General features: G+C 40.3%; 1 protein-coding gene across 1 annotated transcript; it reads left to right on the forward strand.

The window, feature by feature from the left end:
* Nucleotides 1-641: 641 nt before the first annotated feature.
* hal (histidine ammonia-lyase) lies at nucleotides 642-14592 on the forward strand (the record flags this gene model as incomplete). Its single annotated transcript, XM_084059439.1, has 20 exons — nucleotides 642-894; nucleotides 1825-1885; nucleotides 2151-2178; nucleotides 2271-2345; nucleotides 2428-2500; nucleotides 2671-2737; nucleotides 2840-2877; nucleotides 3415-3540; nucleotides 3966-4105; nucleotides 4283-4330; nucleotides 4786-4933; nucleotides 6527-6622; nucleotides 7138-7196; nucleotides 7881-7961; nucleotides 8134-8199; nucleotides 8299-8464; nucleotides 11399-11533; nucleotides 13023-13131; nucleotides 13263-13332; nucleotides 14455-14592. The coding sequence occupies 20 exons, from the start codon at nucleotides 642-644 to the stop codon at nucleotides 14590-14592; spliced, it is 1977 nt and encodes a 658-aa protein (XP_083915565.1).
* Between the last annotated feature and the right edge of the window lie 9003 nt (nucleotides 14593-23595).

Raw genomic sequence — 23595 nt, forward strand, 5'->3', positions numbered from 1 at the left:
ATATTCAAAATCTACAAAGTAGCCTAACAACTAAAGTTGTCAAATAACTGTAGTGGAGTAAAAGTGCAATATTTGCCTCTGAGATGTAGTGGCGTAGAAGTAAAAGTGTTGAAAATTGGAAATACTCCAGTAAAGTAAAAATCACACCCAGTGTGAAGTGGGCGGTGTGTGGTCATCACAACATGACTCACTTTAAAAAAAAGAATAAATGACTTTTTTTAAAGTCCATACTGCTATTCAATCACAGTCCTGAATTTGCAAAGTCAACCAATCACATTACAGTTAGTGGTGATGACACTAGCTGTAATGTGATTGGCTGATATGAAAAAAGTATCGATTTGCATTAACAATGGAAGGGTTAGGGGGTACACAATTTTTTTGGTCGGTGTCCAAAACTCACTTATAGGGGGCGGCTACACCGCCCCAAAAACAGTACTTGAGTAAATGTACTTAATTACTTTTTCCACCACTGCTTGTAGTAGGTGACCCGCGGAGGTGGGACATAACCGAGGTATGTCGAGGCGTGGCCCCCTAGCATGTTTCTTATTGGTGGGTTACATTGTAGGTGCTGAACGTGGTACCCTGGAGAGCACCGCTCTCCAGTCAGTGGTCTGCGGAACCCCCGGCTGACAAGACAAGCGATGCCTCGGTACACGGTCCACATTCGGGATGAGTGGCTGGCGGTCCCCTGCAGGGACCCCAGCACCAGCACCATCCAGTGGCTGGGGAACCAGGCCCTCACACGCTACGTGAAGAACAAGCCCGACAACGGCGGCATCACCACGTCCTTGAAGGACGTGCGTTTCGTGGCGAGAAGGTGCCAGGGTCTGGGTCTGCTGGACGCGGATGACACCATCGATGACGTCCTGGAAGATAATGACTTTGTGGAACTTGGTAATGATATTATCCGAGACAAATTAGAATATACAACGTGTCATGTTGGGGTGATGATGGTGATATTTTCTGTATCCCACCTGTGTGCGTAATGGCGCAGAGTGTAGCCTAAGCCAACTTTATATTGGGATGTCTGTGGTACGACCAGTGGTGGAAAAAAGTACTCACATTTCTTACTTAAGTAAAAGTATCAGTAGCCTACTGCAATGTAGAAGTACTCTGTTACAAGTCTGGTAATCAAAATGTACTTGAGTAAAAGTACATAAGTATTGGCATCAAAATATACTTGAAGTACCAAAAGTAAAAGTACTTATTATGCAGAATGTACCGTTTCACAAGTTATCATTATGTCTCAAATTTATAAAAATATAAACTGGCATTGTGAACTTGTAGATCGGCTATTTTCAGATACTTACTTAGTTACTTTTTTACACCACTGGGTATGACCTTGTTGAAGTAACCTAGACTATAACTAAGTCAGATGTCAAGTGGGATATGTTTAATTAGCATTAAAGCCTCACTATGTAACTTTTTTTAAATGAATAAAATGTAATTTTGTCCAGTCTGTAAGGTAGAGCATGTTAATACAATATAACTTATACAATCTGATTCTGTACGGTAGAGTATGTTAATACAATATAAATTATTGGGGTGATTGTATTTTGTCACCCTGCTCTTCTATAGCGACATTTAGTTCGTGTCAAAGGTCATGTCTCACCTAGACACAGGATCTGACACAGACTGATGGTCAAGAAGATTCAATTTATCCCCTGAGCAAGCAGGCCGGCTCTATTAGCTCAATTGTAAAAAATGTCAGCACTTGTGCAGGAAATCGGGTTCAAATCCGGGGCTGAAGAGGAAAGTTACATAGTGCTGCTTTAAGGTGCTTTATGAGCTATTTGTGCAATTGATTCTATTTTCTATTTCCAGCCATCGAAGGAGATACAATGTCTCCAGACTTCATACCATGCCAAGCTGGGGTTTCTCATCTGTATCCTTATGTTTATGTCATTATAGTTAGAATAGTCATAGTATGTCGTGTCATAGTTGTAGTGGGTTATATTTGAAACCAGTCGACCACCGATTTAATCTAACACTGATTATTAACTCATTACAAGGATTATTTCAATGCTGAAAAATATGGCCTCATAATGGTTAACAACACGCCACACAATACATTTAATAGGCTACTGCATTTATGAAATTTAACTAAAACTATGTTTTAAGATCTCATATCCTTAAACTATATCATATAGAACGGCTGCATACAAAGTACCTGAAGAGGTGAGTGTTGCGGATTTCAAAAATTGTCATTACCACAAAATGTTTGTATTAACCAAGTGTGATCATGAATTATGTGTAAACTCCCTGTGTAGTATCTTCACATGGATGGCAACAACCTCACAGCAACAGATCTGGTTAATCTAGGCAGGGGGCAATACAAGATAAAGGTAACAATCAATATGCTTTATTTGTTGTCTTCATTGTCTTATGCTTATGACTGACATAATATAACCATTCCCCATTTTTCAGCTGACTCCAGCAGCCGAATGCAAAGTTGTGAAAGCCAGGGAACTTTTGGACACGATTGTCAAAGAAAACAGAGGTTGGGTTAAATCTATTACATTTTTAATTCTCTTTATTAGGATTATAATAACCTGCACAGTATTCTGTATTGATAAACAATATGCTATATCTCTATTAAATACATTTAACCTCTTTAGCCATCTCTTGACACATTTAACTTTCTGCCCCTGCATTTCTGTCTTTCTGCAGTTGTCTATGGAATCACAACAGGCTTTGGCAAATTTGCCCGAACTGTAATTCCTGTCAGCAAGCTGAAGTATGGACTATATTACGGCAACTCCGTCTATTTTCTATTAAATCTTTTGTTGAGAAAATCTGGCATTTGATGCACTGATGGAATGTGCTTTCTTTCCTACAGAGAGCTTCAGGAAAACTTGGTGCGATCACATTCTGCAGGTAACTTTCTTTTCCAAATATATACATATATATATATATATATATATATATATATATATATACACACACACACACACACACACACACACACACACACACACACACACACACACACACACACACACACACACACACACACACACACACAATCTGAATAATCTACCAACCACAGTAACTGGTAGCTGGTTAGTTTCTTTCCTCTTCTGCTAGTATTGCAGTCTTGATATGGTCCATGGAAGAATGATTAATTTACAGTACACTTTTATAGTGTGTGCTCTGCCATGAAGTTGGACCCAAATTCTTCCAGTAAGCAAAGTTTGGTTTGGTTTGATCTTTGCTATAACCCCCAAAAGCTGTGCAATAAGCATTAGTTAATTAAAAACAAATATTACAGTGAATATTGTGTTTAGACTGGAAGTATTACAAAGAACAGCTGCGCACGCCTCATTGGAGATGTCGTCCAGACACTGAGATTTAAGTGCAGTTGACAGCTTTACAGTGTTGTCAGCACCATCAATACTTTACTGTGCTCTGCAGGTGTGGGAAACCCGCTAAGCCCAGAAAGGACCCGCATGCTGTTAGCTTTGAGGATCAATGTTCTGGCCAAAGGCTACAGTGGAATCTCTCTGGAAACCCTGCATGCCATGATCCAGGCCTTCAATGGTAAGCCTCATGTACTCAGGAAAATCCTTAGCTATGGGTCCATTTGGTCACATTTCTACTCTCTGAGTTAAATGAACACTGAGGATTTTGCTGTGTGCTCTGCATCAACCTGCCCTTTACCTCAATTGACTCTGTTTATCGACTTTAGTTGACTGAAACTATGTTGTTGACCCATTCCTTCCCTCACTGGTCGATAAAGGGGGTTGCTCACATGTTGGACTGTCATGTGTTTGTAACTGTAGCTTGTGTAACTAATTACTTTTATAAAGTAATAAATCAAGTAATGTTACTTTTTTAAGGAGTAATAACCTATTACACTTCATAAGTAGCTTGCCCAACATTGCGTGCGACATGTCGCTCAACTAAAATGATGTAATGTATTTAGCTGAAACATAAATTAGCCCAAACTGTGGTTGTCTTTGCAGCATCCTGCCTATCCTTTGTCCCAGAGAAGGGGACAGTTGGTGCCAGTGGAGACCTGGCCCCCCTTTCTCACCTGGCCTTGGGGCTGATGGGGGAAGGTAAAATGTGGTCCCCAAAGAGTGGCTGGGCAGACGCCAAATATGTAAGTATTGTATTCTACACAATACAATTGTCACCAGTGAAGACGCCTTCGCAATGCTCCGGCCTTCTGCCTCCTGTCTGGAGTTATAGGACGTGAGGTCCAGTTGGAAAACATGTTTGCTTTTTGATGACCCTTGACTTTGGGTATATTTTTCTCTACCCTTTCATCTCTGGCCAGGTCCTGGAGGCCCATGGACTGAAGCCTGTCACACTAAAACCTAAAGAGGTAAGTGTTTTTAATTGCTGAGTTTAAAGGACCAGGTACAGTGTTGGTGTTTGCATTGCAATCTGCATTATGGAATGGATTTAATGCGACTAGGTTGTTGGAATCACATGCACTGAAAAAGCAATAAAAAAATCTAAAGAATTCAACATTTCTCCAAACATGGAAGAGGACTAACCCCCCCCCCCCTTCCCTCACCACTATCTCTTTCCTTACTCCTCTTGTATCCGTTTGTTGACCCACATTCTTTGTCAATGATAACCCTGTCTTATTATGTATTATTATTATTATTCATATACCCCCCCCCCCCCTGAGGTGGGTGGGGGGATTGTGATTGGGAAATGTTCAGGAAACGTTATGTTCTGACTTGTACTGTTGGTGCTGCACTGAATGATGTATGTCTATACAAAAAAGCAATACATACAATCTCCAAATACTCTGCATTCCGTCCTCCATAGGGCCTTGCTCTGATCAACGGGACCCAAATGATCACATCTCTGGGGGCTGAGGCTGTAGAGAGAGCCCAGGCTATTGCTCAACAGGCAGACATCATAGCTGCTCTGACCCTAGAGGTGCTGAAGGGAACCACAAAGGCCTTTGACAGTGGTGAGCAACGGAAGGGCTTAAAGCGATGTTGAACTTTGGTAGAAGCTTGGGTTGCATAGCAACCGGGTCACAAGATAAGTCCAAATATTGTTGATTGTCTTTATCTGTTGCTTCTGTGCTCTGTGTTCGCGGAACAGGGAGAAGTTATTCCATTCCCTATAGTTGTATGGTGAAAGGTCAAACTTTTATCACAAACTCAATTCAAACAAAGCAGATTCAGTTCTTGTTTTCTGTATATTTTGCCCACTGAGCAGCAGCAGCACTTGCGTTAACGCTTATATTTGTGATCTCGCTCGCTCTCTCTCTCTCTCTCTCTCTCTCTCTCTCTCTCTCTCTCTCTCTCTCTCTCTCTCTCCCTCTCCCTCTCTCTCTCTCTCTCTCTCTCTCTCTCTCTCAAGTTGACAAGTTGATTTAACCCTTCCATTGTGTTAGGTTCATTTTTTACCCGTTTTCAAGTTTAAATAGGTAAAATGTACCCTTTACATTTCTTTATTGGAACGAGGCTTCATGATATCCTCAGAAATAGCTATTTTAACGCAACAAAATTATTTATCATCATTTTAATTAATTCTGATGGTCTCTGTAAAAAAAGTGACACTTGTGGTGTTAGGGTCCGAAATGACCCGGCAAAGAAGTGTGGCTCATTTCCCCCCCAGATTGTCAATATTCAATGTTTACATGTTTGAGAGTGAGAGAGACTTGTCCTTAATTAGCATTTGCTATCAGGAGTAAAATAAAGTTTGAGTTTATGAAAAATAAATTACTTTTTACCTTCTATGGTATACGGGTCATTTCGGACCCTAACACCACAAGTGTCACTATTTGTAATAATATTAACATGTTTTTAAAGTTAAAAAAATAAAACAAGTATTTTTTTTAATATATATTTTTTGGAAGAGTGTTCTAATTATTATTCCTAATTATTCTATTATAGCTAGATAACATCATTATACATTGTCTTCATTATAGGAAATGTAATGAGTGAATTTTAACATTTTTATAATTGAAAACGAGTTATATTGAAAGATGAAACCCTAACCCTAACCCAACATAATATTTTAAATTTAAAAAGTGTTTACATGGATATGAATGCATAGCAAGTCAGCTATGAGGTGGGAGAAAAAAATTAATGAAAATGAGTTATTGATTTTGAGAGTTGTATTTTTATGCAATTTGTGAATGGAATCACTACTTACTGTTCATTAATTACACAGCACAGAAGCAACAGATAAAGACGATCCACAATTTCTGGACTACATGCAAGCCGAAGCTTGCCGAAGTTCACCATTGCTTTAAAAAACATTTAAACCCTACATACTTAGTTGACCGGGGTCCCCCAGGGCTCTATACTAGTCTGCCCCTTTTTCCCCTCTACACAAAATGTCTCCGACAAAAATAGCCAATCTACAAGCTTCATCTACAAGAGCTTGTAGATGGAGCTCGCAAAATGTTTGCTAGAGACGCTAGGGTTCATGTGGTTAAATCCAAAAGCTGCACCAGATGATTCATTGGAAATACATTCTTGAGAATGTAGGATTCTCATGACTCTGGGATGTGTGTCCCATCCTCCATTGTGTTCTCTTCTCTGGACAGACATCCATTCACTGCGGCCCCACCCAGGGCAGATAGAGGTGGCGCAGCGCTTCCGCTCCCTGTTGGACTCAGACCATCACTCCTCGGAGATAGCAGGTCAGAAGAAGTGGGATTCATGGCGGAGAAGAGCTGGAACTTCACATAATGACAACACATACTGTATACGCCTACCTCCTCCTTTTGTCATTTTAATTATTATTAATTATTAATAAACCACTCATTGTGTTAGTGGTTTTACAATGGAGTGTCATTGGAGAGATAATGCCCCCAATTGGAAATGGAAAATAGAAATGGAAAAAGTTCTAACCAGTCTGGCGATGCCAGGCTAAGAAGTAGCTCCCGTAACGTAACTAATAGTAGTCATGGTACCAGTAGAAGCCTTAGATTAATAATTATAAATATGCATGAAAATGTATGTAAGCATGTACTTCAATGTACTTCAGCCATGAAGTTCACTGCAAAATCCTTAAGTGTTAATTTAACTCAAAGACTCACTAACGGTTCCAAATTGAGTCAATTTGTATACTCCCTGACTTAAATAAACACTGAGGACATGTGCACAACATAATGTTTTTATATCATCTAGGTCTGTGTGTGATTACTTTTCCCAGAGAGCCACCGATTCTGTGATAGAGTCCAGGATGCCTACACCATGCGCTGCTGTCCTCAGGTAAATTCATACTCCATCACATGATGGTGTCACTTGCTGACCAGAACTCGCAATGCTACATGATGTTAGCTTGAAGATCAGTTCTTGTCGACAAGCAACACATTGTACCACAGAGTATAAATTAGTTTAGTGACTTAATGGATTTGACCGGTAGCACTCAAACATGTTTGGAGCTTTTGCTGCTTTTTTTCTTTTTCTTTTTAAGCTGCAATCCATAACTTTCATGTCCTACCAGGGATTTCAACCCTGGAATGCGGGAGACCACAATTCTACGACTCTACCAAGACAGAATCCATGCTTGACCTGGGGATATATTACACTTATGTGCTTCATGCAGTACTACTTATCAACCAGTAGGTGTCCTACGTGACACCAGGTTTTAAGTTTCTCAATGGAAGTGTAAGGAGAACTCCAACCGCTACAGATTGGTTAAAATAACAAAGTATTCATTAAAATAAGTTACGGATTGCAGCTTTAACCCATAGATAGGACTCAATATTACTTGAATATAGGCCAATCACTGTCATATGCAACAACAATATCATAAAACGTCTGTTTTATTTTCTTTACAGAGCTGAATTTGTTACTAAAATGAAATGTCTTGCTATGCAAACACTTTTGCAAAAGCCTGATTGTTAAATCCGTTTTAAGAAATGATCGACCTTTTTCCCCCTCTCTTTACAGGTCCATGGTATTGCCAACGACACAATCAATTTTGTCAAACAAATCATCAACACAGAAATCAACAGTGCCACGGACAATCCCGTATCCCTTTGTGACATTAAAAAACATTACAATGTGATGCCATTTTAATCCCACGAGTAGATGTAATTGTGTTGTCAGTCACTATCATAGTACTGCAGTATGATTCAGTCTAAAGTTACAGTACCTCTAGGCCACCCTTGAGTAGCAATTATATTTTTAACGGCTGCATAAGATGGTGTTTGCAGACAGAGGAGAGACCATCTCAGGAGGCAATTTCCACGGCGAATACCCAGCTAAGGTTAGTGTATTATATATATTTTTCTGAATCTCATCTTAACTAATGTTCCTTTGGATTCCCTCAACTCTCTCCCACATGTTTAATCACTTCCATTCTTAGGCTCTGGACTTCTTGGCCATTGGAGTCCACGAGCTGGGCTCCATCAGTGAGCGGAGGATCGAGAGGTTGTGCAACCCCTCTCTGAGTGAGCTGCCTGCGTTCCTTGTCAGCGAGGGTGGACTCAACTCCGGCTTCATGATTGCCCACTGTACCGCCGCTTCCCTGGGTATGTGTGCCACCTTCAGTACAGCCCTCATGTTTCAATACAATATCAACTCCTCTTCGTCTTTATTTGTAGGTCGTCTGTGGCATGATGGTGAGTCACCTGCTTATCAAAAGTGCTACAAAACGGTCCTTCAATCTGGGACTTATTTTAATGATGGGAGGGAGACAGACATAAAACGTACAGATTGTAGCTATAAAGGTCGTAATTTAACATTCAATTTTGACCACTTGATAGCTCTAAACAATTTATCTAAAAAATAAAAAGGTTTAGAACAAAGGCACAAAAAAGAGGTATCAAAAAGGTCTTAAAAGTCCTTAGATTTTCACATTAGAAATGTACAGATACCCAGTATACACTTATACTGTATGTTGCTACTGTATGTTCACTGTTCGAGTGAGAAAACAATGTTGCACATAAAGCAAATCATCTGGGGACCCCCCAAAATCATGGACCCACAGTTTGAGAACCACTCATGTACAGTACTGGAAACGTGTTATATTGTGTAATATTGCAACAGAACATTTAAAAAACACAACACGACATCTAGTCTGTGGGCCAGACAAGATATTTGTACCATTTGAGTTGGCAGAACCTTACCTATACTAAATTGCTTATAGGGTAAATACAAGTAAATTAATATATGATAGCCGCCTATCCACAGGAGTAGCGTTTCATATTTATTAGTGTGGTTGCCCTAACAGGGCAACCAGACTATAGTACACTACTCTATACACTTTATTCTTCTTCTTCTATCCGGATAAACTTTATTTTGGCACGCTACTCCTCCCACAGTTTATTTTTCCCAATTTAGTGCCATATGTCAAAATGACCGGCCTCACCGGTCATCAGAGATTGGTTACATAGTTTAATTGATATTGATTTATTAGTGCATTAAAAGTCCCCATCCACTTTAATGGAAAAATGGAAAAACTCCCATTCAAGTATTTTTTTCTCACAAACCGTAAGGGCTAGAGTTACAAGACTTCGTGGGGAGGTTCATAGATTATTGCAAAATTATTTTAAAAAGAATTACACCAGTCGGCCTCATGGTGGCGCTATAACAGCCCACTTTACGTTTTGGCTTATAACTCTTGAACCGTAGGTCGTAAAATAAAAATCTTTTTTCCCTAGATTCCTTGGGTCATGACGCAACTCCCTATATAGGCCACGCCCATTTTCGTCAGGATAGATTTTCCGCCATTTTGAATTTTCTTCCAAACACACTTTTAGCTCCTCCTCCCACATATTTTGTCCAAATTTCACAATTTTCACAAAAATGATCTCTGGACCCATGTGATGAACATCTCTGAGCGAAATTCCGATAGTCCATACCGTTTGTCCGTAAATGGCTTCCAAAGTTATCGGGAGGGGCTTGTTTTACAAAAAAGGCCAGAAATCACAGACGAAACGTCCGGTCAATCCCAAATTTGAATCACATGTCAAGGGTGACTTACTCAACAAATCCCCAAAAGCATTTCCATTTTCATCCATAGGGGGCGCCACAAATGCACAAAGCGTAACCGTTTGATGCAAAAACCTTATTTCGGGGGGATCAATCCTCTCTACATGAAACGCAAGTGATCTCAGGAGTAACGTGACAATGTAATTGGGGCAGCCTCCGACGGTATTCCTCCCGACGTATTCCTCGTGTCCCGGCGGCAGCGACCCGCGACCCGCGTCGGCGCAACCACACTTTGCAATTTCCCAGAATTGCGACGCGTCTAGTTAGCAGTTTGTTATTTACCCTATTAGTATTAATTGTTTTCACAAACTGCCATTATCATATTATCAAGGGCAACTCAAACATTTATAAAGGTAATGAAAGCAATGTGTTTGCATTTGCATACACATTTTGTTGTTTTGAAATAAAAATAAATAAAGACAATCATCTGCGTGTTTGACCGGGCACTATACGTCAAGGTAACAGAAATAGTGTGAAATAGTATGACAAGTAAAAGAAAAACACTGTCATCAGGATTTGATTCATGCTTCTAGAGAAGGCAACTGGATGTTGCACCTTGCATGCACCCAGGAGGGTAAGGGTTAGGGTACTACTATTTCCCAAATCATAATTATTGTGTTTTTCATCGAATTGCCTCACTGTTCCTGGTCAAAAGTCGCCACCATTACTTGGCACACACACACACACACACACACACACACACACACACACACACACACACACACACACACACACACACACACACACACACACACACAATTCTAGACGGCTGACCCTTTGGTACCACACCGTAAAAATCGGTAACATAAATGTCATTCAAAATCCAAAGTGTTAGACGTCTGTGTACCACAGCAGGTAAAATTGCTCACTCAAGGCCACTCAATGTCTGGAAGCACTTTGCCAGCAGTGGAGACACCACAGGTGTTGATTAGACTATTCAATGTCCTAAAAGAAAATAACAATGACAACTAATGAGGTTCAAAAAAACATAATTGGTGCAGCAATCAGATGAAAAACACGACATGTGTGATTTTGAAAAAATAGTAGTGACGTCAAGGCAAGTTTATGAGCTGAGAAAGCTGGATTGTTGAAGGAGAGATCATAAGATTCACACTCACGCACACGCACACGCACACACACACACACACACACACACACACACACACACACACACACACACACACACACACACACACACACACATAAGAATACATACAAAAGAATGCTAAAAGGATAACCCAATAAGCCCAGGGCTTGTTTACAGTTTACACAGGACCTCAATGGAAACAAGCCCTGGGCTTATTGGGTTATCCTTTTAGCATTCTTTTGTATAAATCTGTGCCACGGCCACCATGCCTTTATTTTCTTTTGCAAACTGTTAATAAAGTATTCAATTAACCAATGTTTAAGTATTAGCAAGAGCTTGTGACTAGTACATTCAGCAATAATCACCTGTTTCCTCCTGTGTCTAGTTTCAGAGAACAAGGTTCTGTGCCACCCGTCTTCAGTGGACTCCCTGTCCACCAGCGCTGCCACAGAGGACCATGTGTCCATGGGAGGCTGGGCTGCCAGAAAGGCCTTGAGGGTGGTGGAACATGTGGAACAAAGTAACACGCGCGCACGCACGCACGCACGCACGCACGCACGCACGCACGCACGCACGCACGCACGCACGCACGCACGCACGCACGCACGCACGCACACACACACACACACACACACACACACACACACACACACACACACACACACACACACACACACACACACACACACAGTGTTAAACCTGGGTGAGAAGAGGTTTGTGTTCTCACAAAGGTGAAACCACAAATAGCCAACTAATGTGGAGATACATTTTTTAATCTCTGACTAAATGAGGAATTTACTTTTTAACCACTTGAATCTGTCGGCAGTATAAATTAAACATAAAGGCCCAGGATAGTTTTGAGGATTTCTGCCTATAATGACATGCCCAAAATAGGGACGGCAGCTTTAACATTAGGTTGAACCTCAGTGAAGTCGTTCTTTCTTCCTAAACAAACAATGGACAGCGTGTAATGTGGTGGATATCACTGACCACAGTGTTGTGTCATCAGTGTAAACACAATAATGTAGCTGTCAGCTTTCAGGATAAGTCTTTTTTTTATCAAGTGTTGTGACAGAGCATAACTGTCCATTTTATGTATTTCACTCCGTAATGTGTTGAATCCTGTGTAATCAATGAGAATTTTAAGACATTAGACTTTAGACTTTAATTACACAGCAAACTCCTGAGTGTTAATTTAAGTGTAAAAATGGACCCGGATGTTACTGGTCCATCTTTACACTTTCAGAGTTAAATTAACACGTAGGATAGGCCTTTTTCATAGCAGCCATATTGACATTTGTGTAATGTTACTTACACATGTTTTGACCATTCTGGTCAAACAATATCAGGGTACTGCTACATGTATTGTGCATGTTGGCTCTGCTACACTAAATGGAACAGATCCTTAATTAGTAACACCTACAGGATGTAACACACAACTATTTATGTCAATATGCAGTGGTGGAAAGTAACTAAGTACATTTACTTAAGTACTGTACTTAAGTATTTCCAATTTCCAGTACTTTTACTTCTACTCCACTACATCTCGGATCCAAATATTGTACTTTTACTACACTACAATCATTTGAAAACTTTAGTTACTAGTTACCTTTCAGATATAAACTATGATATATTGAAACATACATTAACCACTTTAGCCCTATTTTATACATAGGCTGTTTGAAAATAGCAGATCTACAAGCTCACAACGCATCGCGACGCGTTGTGAGCTTGTAGATCGGCTATTTTCAAATATTTAGTACTTTTACTTTTGGTACTTTAAGTACATTTTGATGCCAATACTTTTGTACTTTTACTCAAGTCATTTTTTTATTCTGGACTTTTACTTGTAACGGAGTACTTCTACAGTGCAGTATTGATACTTTTACTTAAGTAAAACATTTTAGTACTTTTTCCACCACTGTCAATATGGCTGCCATGAAAAAGGTCTGTTTTACTGCTTATAATGCTTTCAGCAGAAACTCAACTGATCAATTTTCTCTAATCAGTTCTGGCTATAGAACTGTTAGCAGCGTGCCAGGGCATCGAGTTCCTGCGCCCCCTGCGTACCACCACTCCATTGGAGAAGGTCTATGACCTTGTGCGCAGCGTGGTCAAGTAAGTTAAACATATGTGGCCAAGGTACACACGTTTCTGTTCTCTGAAATGATGTGCAGGAAGGTTAATATTTATCCACTGTTCTTTTCTCTGCTCCCTCTTTTGTCAAATGATCTAACATGGGTTCACAGGCCCTGGCTTAAGGACAGATTCATGTCCCCTGACATCGAGGCAGTTCATCGTCTCCTCCTTGACCAGAAGGCAAGTGTTAACAACTTAACAACTTAAACCCTATAACTTAGTTCAGTGGTTCTCAAACTTTTTCATGTCAAGGACCCCCAAATAGACACTTATTAGCCCGCGGACCCCCATTTGAAAAGATAAGCCAGGGACCCTCATAATAGAAGATTTGTACGGCTCTCTAGCAGTGATTTTCAACCATTTTAATTTCAAGGACCCCCAGTTTGACATGCATTATTAGGCTACGGACCCCAATTTAATGGCATTTATATCTCTGGGACCCCAATTTATATTGTAAAATCAATGTTAAATGAACTCTGAGAGTGTACAAATGGTCCAAATGGTCAGAGAATTAGGACAAAACCAATAATTTAATTTGAAAAAAAACCAAACTCTTCAACTATGCCGGGGAAATATATTTTAAAAGATCTAAGTGTTGACTATTAAACCAAGTAATGGGCGAACCTCCCAAAATAGGAACGGCAGTTTGAAAGTGGTTAACATCTGATGCTGGACTTCATGATCTTGTCCTATCATGATAGTGTCCGTACATACATACAGTAGGTAGGCCCTGTCTCTGATGAGACATTGCTATACATCTATACAGAGTCAAATTCTCAAATTAAAGGATAGATTTTGAGCTTCAGGCAATGCCACTTGCTAACCAGTAGGTGTCCTACAGGGTCTATGTTATTCAATGGAAGAGTTGGGTGACCAACCACTGCAGATGTGCTAGTTATATTATGTAACGTATTCTATCATACATTGGAATTGGCCCCCATCTGAATTGGAATTTATTTGTACATTTTATTCAAGTTTTATTAAGTTCCGGATTCCAGTTTTAACCCTGTGGGAGTGTAAAAATGGACCCAATGGACCCATTTTACACTCTTAAGGTCATTTACACATCAGGAGCGTGATAAATAAATGATCTGAAAACGCGTCAGCGAATATTTCACATCAAACTCTTTAATTAATAATACTCATTCTCCGTTCTGTGTGGATATACTCGTGACAACAGTAGTTTGAATGAATGCGAGTAAATTGCACGGGGGGAAAAAATGATTTTACAGTGTACAAAAACACATTCAAGAAAGAAAGTTGGTTTTGTTGCTAATGTGTTAATATTTCTATCCATTTCAGGTGTGGCAGGTTGCCAAACCTTACATTGAAAAGTATCAGACTGAGTACATTCCTGAGTCTCGTCCTGTCTCACCTACTGCCTTCTCCCTGGAGTCCCCAGCATCGCCACGGAAACGTCATCGCCATGAGTGTAATTAAGGCATATTTCCGGGAAAATAACATTCAAGGCCAAAAACGTTGCTTAACAAAACCTCAGTGTTTTTCATTAAGCTGTTTTACTGACCATTGTCAAAATGCAATGTTGTTAAATATAAATATTCACACACTGATACTAGATCTAAAGTTTGATTTATTTTACTATGGTATTTGCCCACAAAGGGACTCATCATGTATCAGTATTTATCTTAACCTCTTTGTCTCTTTATTACTACCTCAACCATTGTACAATTTTCATATCAAATAGTAATTTATGCCTGATTTACATGTACTCTTGCTTGATGATATGAAAGTGAAAATGAATATTAGCCCAATGATGCCACGATAAACAACAGCAATAAAATCTTATAATATTGGATTCATTTATACAATGTCCTCCTATGCCTTGTCATTTTCAAAAAAGTTAATCAGCTGTCCTCAAAGGCAAACGGATATAATATTTCAAAGGCTGTCAAATACTCCATCGCATGAGAGTGTCGCTTGCCAAAAGAAAGCTAGCTCGTCGCTAGCTCAAAACCCCTAGTCCCATCACCCATGGATTCAGCCACATTTTAAGCCACATACTGTAACAGAAATGATGGAAGTAAAGGACATGACATAAAACACAACACATCAATCCTACAACACGTTCCACATAACCAATGACAACTGAAAAAAACACAAAATAACCCTGAGACATGCTAGAAGTCCCGCCGCAGCCCACCAACAGTCAGGGATGCTACACAGTTGTACTTGAGGGGTAGCCTCGTGGGTCCCAGCCCTTTCTTATCTCAGAGGAGAAAATAAAGCCTGGTAACAGCCTACTGCAGAGCGTGTCTATAGGGCAGGACATGTGTTTTATGTACTTCCCCAGAAGCGGCATTTTTTCGAACCAGTCACAACATGTTTCATGTACGGGGAATGTAAACATACAGTATCGGCAAAGCAGATATGTTTACATTCCCCGTACATGAAAGCCAGTAAGGTACCAGGGGGACCTGGTGGATGACCACCTGATGGCCCCCTAACAGCTGCACCCTGTAGACCATGTTGGGCAACCTGGCCAGCAGTCCAGTCCATTTGACCTGAAGCTTTGATGTGACCCTCTTCTTCTGGGAGGGGTCAAACACCCACACCCGGGTTAGCCCAAACATGAAGCCCACCAGGGTCTGTAATTCTCTCCCAAACAGCAAGCCACTGGGGTGAAACGCATGGACTCCTGCACTTTGTTCTGTAAGCCCACAAGACATTGGCAAGTGGAGGTCCCAATCTTGCTGTCAATAGAGAGACACTAGGATATAGAAAGACACTAGGACCTGCTGCCTTATCTCACCCCCCTCTTTGGGTGTCTGCAACCTGCGATACAGGGAGACAGCCCACTTGGTGGCAGTTTTAAGCCTACTCTTAAATATAGAGAAGCTGTCTGCCTCCTGGACCAAAACTGGGAGATAGTTCCCCAGGAGAGGAGGTGAAGGCTCTTCATCCCAGTCTTTTGGAGATTCTAGGAACCTCAAGTAAGCCTCCATTCTTGGAGTGCAGTGTTATGGGGTAGGCCTATAGGTAGTCTCGCGTGGCCAGACTGTTGCCTCCCACAATTTTCAAATGTTTCCGGTCATACAGTCTGGGACTCGGAAGCTCTGATCATGATTAGAATATAAAGCGGATGTGAAGCCTCCGACCCACTTCCGTTTCGTATTTACAGTCGCGCAAATTTATCCTAATATAAATACAAATCATCTAAGTGTATTTAGCTTGCTGCTTAGCAGAAATGGAAATTAAAAAGTAAAATGTAAAGATATTTTAAAATATATTTTCGTGAACGGAAGTGGCAGTTTCCTCTCTCGGATTTCGGGAGTTGTAGTTCCAGACTCTATATAGCATTCAGTGATTGTGGAATAGTTGTCTGGCTACGCGAGACTAGCCTATAGGGCATAGCAGTGGTAGCCATTTTATGGTGCCACAGATAGAAAACCCATTCATTTATCACACTTAGAGATTTCTGAAAAATATGTATATTCATTATTTTAAGCCTGGAACCAAGCCATCCAGGTTCCTGGTGAATCATGACCATAAAACAGTTGATTCTATGTCAAACCATATTTGAGAATCCCCCCCAAAAAGGGTATTAAATATAGTAATAATAATCAAATATTATTATTTTTTTTGACAAAGAATCAAATGTTTTATGGTCATGATTCATCAGGAGCCTGGGCTGGATGGCTTGGTTCCAGCATTAAAATAATTATATCAATACTTTCAGAAATCTGGGTATGGGTTTTCTATCTGTGGAACCACAAAATGGCTGTCAGTGCTATATCCTATCCTATCCAAGGGCTCAGCATCCGGCTTGAAATTGAGTCTATATAGGAAGTGACAGTTCATATGAATGGCCTGTAGTTTCGCTGTTTTACCCCTGCTGGTGTCAGAAATATTTTTTCTCCATTCAAGTGGGTGGGTTTCTGACGAACTTTAGACTTGATTTTCTTACCTTAATAAACATTGTCATAAATACTATATGCTTCCAGTCGCTAGTTTAAAGTCTTCTTTCAATCATCATGATATGCGTTTTGGTAAATTATGGTCCCATTTATTTTAAAATTGATGATAAAGTAGGCTAGGGTATGCTCTAGGAGGGGCGGGATGTATTCGCGGGGGTCCGGGGACTCCCAGGGGGTCCCGGGACCCCCGTGAAAACATTATTAACCACGTTAATAACAACAGTTTTGCATGTGGCCCCATGCGGTCTGTGTGTTGTTTTCCTACAGTTGCCAGGTTTAGCAAGAGAAACAAGCCCGAAAGAGGCGAGCCCTTCGCCCCACGGTGTCGAACTCTAGAGGTTCAGGCAGTTAATTTCTAGATAAGACACAATGAGCTCTGATATGATGGTGCTTGGTTCTTAAACATCTTCACGTCAATTGGACTTCCAAATTGATTAAGTATTTGGCCCCCATCTGAAACTATTTTGTACCAGATTTGTGTCTATATTTGTGTCCATATTTTAATTTAAATCAATATCGTCTCCAGTTAATTTAGGAATATTTTAAAAGTAGGCTAACTCTCATATCCTCTCATAGGGAATGCATCGGCAGCTGCAGTTCATAGTTCTCACGGACCGCGAGTAGCAGCGCTGTCTCAAAAGTGGGCGTGCAAATTGTAGTTCCCGTGTTGGTCTATGGGAGAAATATAATCTCTTTTTTTCCCTCTTTTTTTTCAATCGCTAACAATTTGTTCGGTAGCACTTTACAATAATGACCCGTTATAAAGCATTTATAAACGTTTATAAGTAGTTTGTAGACTATTAACAAATCATTAATAACCTGTTTGTTGACATTCGTAAATGACTACTAAAACCTTTATAACTACAGTTACAAATCATTTGTAAAGTATTAGTAAGTAGTGAACTATTCATGAATAAGCCATTTATATACATCTGTAAAAGATTATTAAATCATTTGTAACGACCCATTCTAAAGCATTTATAAACGTTTATAAGCAGTTTGTAGACTATTAACAAATCATTAACAACCTGTTTATTGACATTCGTAAATGATTACTAAAGCCTTTATAACTACGGTTACAAATCATCTATAAAGGTATTAGTAACTATTCATGAATAAGCCATGTATAATACATCTGTAAATGATTATGAAATCATTTGTAACTGATGTTACATAATATATACAAGCTATAGAGCATCGCAGTTGCACAGAATCCGGGTGCCGGAAGTAAATACTCAATGCATTTTTCCCATTGACTTTTCCAAAAATATTTATATCAATGAATTTAAGCCTAGAATCAAGCCATCCAGGATGCTGGTGAATCATGACCATAAAGCCTTTTTTTCTGTGATTTTTTAAAATTTTATATTTAATGATATGATATACTATGTTTAATAAATACCCTTTGTTTTGCCGTTTTCAAAAAAGTTTTTTCACAGAATCAAACGTTTTATGGTCATGATTCACCAGCATCCTGGATAGCTTGATTCTTGGCTTAAATTAATTTATATAAATATTTTCGGAAAAGTCAATGGGAAAAATGCATTGAGTATTTACTTCCGGCAACTGGAAGTGGGCGGGAACTGCGACGCTCTATTGGTAGCTTGTTCATGTTTAACATATGCTTTGTTAAACATTCCTAAAGTATCTATACATCCTTAGTACATGTTATTATGTGCCCTATAGTAAAGTGAAGACAGTTCATCATTTACAACTGTCTGTTAATGTGTTTGTTCATGTTTAACATGCTTTGTAAAACATTCCTAAAATATCTATACATCCTTTGTACATGTTATTATGTGCCCTACAGTAAAGTGAAGACAGTTCATCATTTATGACTGTCTGTTAATGTGGACTTTCTCCTTACCTTTTTTTTTTTTTTAAATATCTTTTATTGGTGAAACAGGTGGTACAGGGAAAGAAGAAATAGGTAACGGTATCAACATATCACCGTGTTTCTTTTTAACTTTTATGGGACATGACAGGACATTGACAAGACTGGGAAATGACAAGGGGCAACGAGGAACTAAACAAAACAAAAACAAAAAACAAAAGTAAACAAAACAAAACAAAACAGGACAGAGTTTTATACAAACCAAACATGAGTAAGTATGCGTGTGCGCATGCATAAGCACGTACGCACACCCACACACTCACATGGTTATAACCAGGATACTTTAAGGCGGGGTTGCTTAAATGTCAGAGGTGCTCACCTCAGTGAGGAGTATTTCTTTTCTATGGGATCAGTCTGGGTCAAGGGACGAGAGGGTGTTAAAGAATGTAATCAGTGGTTGCCATCTATCATAAAAAGTGGAAGTTGAGCCTCGTAGGGAGTATTTAACCTTTTCTGATGCTAGAAATGACATTAGGTCCTTGAGCCAGGAAGTGGTGGATGGTGGGTTTGGGCCTTTCCAATGCAGGAGGATACGCCTACGGGCGATGAGAGAGGCAAAGGCTAGAACATCAAGTTCCTTCCTGGAGATACCAGCGAGTGAGTGGGGCACCCCAAAGATGGCTATCAGGGGGCATGGATCAAGGTTGATATTTAGCACGTTGCCTAGCGTGACGAAGAAGTTGGACCAGTAATTAACAAATCATTAACAACCTGTTTATTGACATTCGTAAATGATTACTAAAGCCTTTATAACTACGGTTACAAATCATCTATAAAGGTATTAGTAACTATTCATGAATAAGCCATGTATAATACATCTGTAAATGATTATGAAATCATTTGTAACTGATGTTACATAATATATACAAGCTATAGAGCATCGCAGTTGCACAGAATCCGGGTGCCGGAAGTAAATACTCAATGCATTTTTCCCATTGACTTTTCCAAAAATATTTATATCAATGAATTTAAGCCTAGAATCAAGCCATCCAGGATGCTGGTGAATCATGACCATAAAGCCTTTTTTTCTGTGATTTTTTAAAATTTTATATTTAATGATATGATATACTATGTTTAATAAATACCCTTTGTTTTGCCGTTTTCAAAAAAGTTTTTTCACAGAATCAAACGTTTTATGGTCATGATTCACCAGCATCCTGGATAGCTTGATTCTTGGCTTAAATTAATTTATATAAATATTTTCGGAAAAGTCAATGGGAAAAATGCATTGAGTATTTACTTCCGGCAACTGGAAGTGGGCGGGAACTGCGACGCTCTATTGGTAGCTTGTTCATGTTTAACATATGCTTTGTTAAACATTCCTAAAGTATCTATACATCCTTAGTACATGTTATTATGTGCCCTATAGTAAAGTGAAGACAGTTCATCATTTACAACTGTCTGTTAATGTGTTTGTTCATGTTTAACATGCTTTGTAAAACATTCCTAAAATATCTATACATCCTTTGTACATGTTATTATGTGCCCTACAGTAAAGTGAAGACAGTTCATCATTTATGACTGTCTGTTAATGTGGACTTTCTCCTTACCTTTTTTTTTTTTTTAAATATCTTTTATTGGTGAAACAGGTGGTACAGGGAAAGAAGAAATAGGTAACGGTATCAACATATCACCGTGTTTCTTTTTAACTTTTATGGGACATGACAGGACATTGACAAGACTGGGAAATGACAAGGGGCAACGAGGAACTAAACAAAACAAAAACAAAAAACAAAAGTAAACAAAACAAAACAAAACAGGACAGAGTTTTATACAAACCAAACATGAGTAAGTATGCGTGTGCGCATGCATAAGCACGTACGCACACCCACACACTCACATGGTTATAACCAGGATACTTTAAGGCGGGGTTGCTTAAATGTCAGAGGTGCTCACCTCAGTGAGGAGTATTTCTTTTCTATGGGATCAGTCTGGGTCAAGGGACGAGAGGGTGTTAAAGAATGTAATCAGTGGTTGCCATCTATCATAAAAAGTGGAAGTTGAGCCTCGTAGGGAGTATTTAACCTTTTCTGATGCTAGAAATGACATTAGGTCCTTGAGCCAGGAAGTGGTGGATGGTGGGTTTGGGCCTTTCCAATGCAGGAGGATACGCCTACGGGCGATGAGAGAGGCAAAGGCTAGAACATCAAGTTCCTTCCTGGAGATACCAGCGAGTGAGTGGGGCACCCCAAAGATGGCTATCAGGGGGCATGGATCAAGGTTGATATTTAGCACGTTGCCTAGCGTGACGAAGAAGTTGGACCAGTAATCGGCCAGCCTGGGACAGGAGAAGAACATGTGGGTATGATTGGCAGGTGACAGGCCGCACCTGTCGCAGGCGTCGCTCATTCCTGGGAAAAGGTTACTGAGTTTGGCTTTTGTGAAATGGACCCTATGCAAAGTTTTAAACTGGATTAGGCTTAAGCGAGCACATGATGAAGTGTTATTGACCCTGAAGACTGCCTCTTCCCACTGTGCATCTGTCAGATCAGACTCAAGCTCCGTTTCCCATTTACCTCTGACCCCCGCGAGCGATAGCACTTTCAGAGAAGATATAATATCGTATAGTGACGAAATCCCGCCTTGTACTTTTGTGAGAGAAAGTATTTTACTAATCGCGGAGTTTGTAGGGGACTGGGGAAAGGGTGTAAAATGGGTACGGGCGTAGTCGCGAACCTGGAGGTAGCGGAACAGGTGGGAGTGAGGTAAATTGAACTTGGTGCGGAGAACTTCAAATGAGTCAAATGAGCCCTCTGAGTAGAGGTCTAGGAAATGGGTCAGACCTCTCTCTCTCCAAAGGTTGAAGGCTGAGTCTGAGCTGGAGGGTTTGAACAGATGGTTGTTGGAAATCGGGCTGTAAGGCGAGGCGGTCTGGAGCCCGAAGTGTTTTCCGGAGTACGACTGGGTTTTTTATGTAGTCAGGGCGACGAGAGGTAAGGGGGGCACAGACGAGCGTCATCAACGAAGATGGGCATGCGGAAAGGCTCTCCATTATGCACCAGTTGAGGTTGGGGGAATTGTGCCAGTTCTGGATTCTCTGGAGGTTAGCTGCCCAATAATAATGTTGGAAATTTGGCAACGCTAGACCACCCTCGCTTTTGCTCTTTTGGAGAAGGGCTCTACGTGCTCTTGGGCTCTTGCCCGCCCAGATAAATGTTGAGATTGTTTTATCTAGTGTATGGAAAAATGATTTGGGTAAGAAAACCGGGAGGGATTGAAAAAGAAACAAAAGCCTTGGTAAGATGTTCATTTTGACAGAGTTGATTCTGCCTGCTAGGGAAATGGGGAGAGAGGCCCACCGAATCAGATCGGACTTTATTTCCGTGACTAATTTTGTGATGTTGTACTCGATTAGTAGGGAGGGGGAGTGAGCTACATTGATACCCAAGTAGCGGAAGCCGTACGGTGACAGGCGGAATGGTATGGCGCTTTGGGTAATGAGCTTGGCTGCCTCATTTATGGGGGAACACTCACTTTTGCTAATATTTAGTTTATAGCCTGAGAAGGAGCCAAAGGAAGTTAGAATTTGTAAAATATTTTCTGCAGAGTTGCATGGGTCCGAAACAAAGAGCAAGAGATCGTCGGCATAGAGAGATACTCGATGTTCTCGTCCAGCTCTATAGATGCCGTTAAAGAGCGGCGAGGACTTGAGGGCAATTGATAACGGTTCGATTGCTAACGCAAAGAGCAGGGGAGAGAGAGGGCAACCTTGGCGTGTTCCTCTCGTTAAGGGGAAAAAAATCAGACTTCTAAGAGTTAGTGATTACGCAGGCCGTGGGGGCAGAGTATAAGAGTTGTATCCAGGAGACAAATTTAGGCCCGAAACCAAATGTCCCTAAAACCGAGAACAGGTACTCCCACTCGACGCGATCGAAGGCCTTTTCCGCGTCGAGCGCAATAACCAATTCAGCAGGTTGCGTGTTGTCAGGCGAGAGCATGATGTTTAAAAGCCTACTGATGTTCGATGATAGCTGCCTTCCCCTGACGAAGCCCGTTTGGTCTTCGGATATAATATCTGGGAGGCAGGGGTCCAGGCGGAGTGCCAGAACTTTTGCGAGCAGCTTAACGTCTGAACTTTCTCCTTACCTGTTGCAAACTACCTGGCTTTCATGAATGCAGACACCAAACAATTACTAGAATTATCATTCATGTTAAGCAAATGATGCGTAAGACATTCGTAAAGAGTATGTAAACCATTTGTGGTGTTAGGGACCAAAAACGTCACTACAAAGTACTACCAATCAACTCTAAATTGCCTGAAACGTACTCCTAACAGGTTTTTGGGGGGACGATTTTGGCCTCCACACTGATTATTTCGGATTTAACTTTCGTTTCGGTGGTGACCAACTTTCGTTTCGGTAGTTTGATTACAAAATGTAAGTTGTGTAAAAAATAATCTGACTATACTAAGTTGTTATTTGTTTGTTTAAGTCAGGCTATACTCTACTCAGAGTCATAAGTTTACAAAATGTACTAAAGTACAGTGAACGTCTGTGCGGCTTGTCTTCATCACTGAAAATAACGTACATGTAAACTGATGTCATGTGCAGTTGGGGTGAAGAAACACAACCATTTCACTCCTAATAATACCTATTTGATTTGACATCCTGACTT

The sequence above is a fragment of the Gymnoscopelus microlampas genome (assembly GCF_963454915.1).
Source record: "Gymnoscopelus microlampas genome assembly, chromosome: 6".
NCBI lineage: Eukaryota > Metazoa > Chordata > Actinopteri > Myctophiformes > Myctophidae > Gymnoscopelus > Gymnoscopelus microlampas.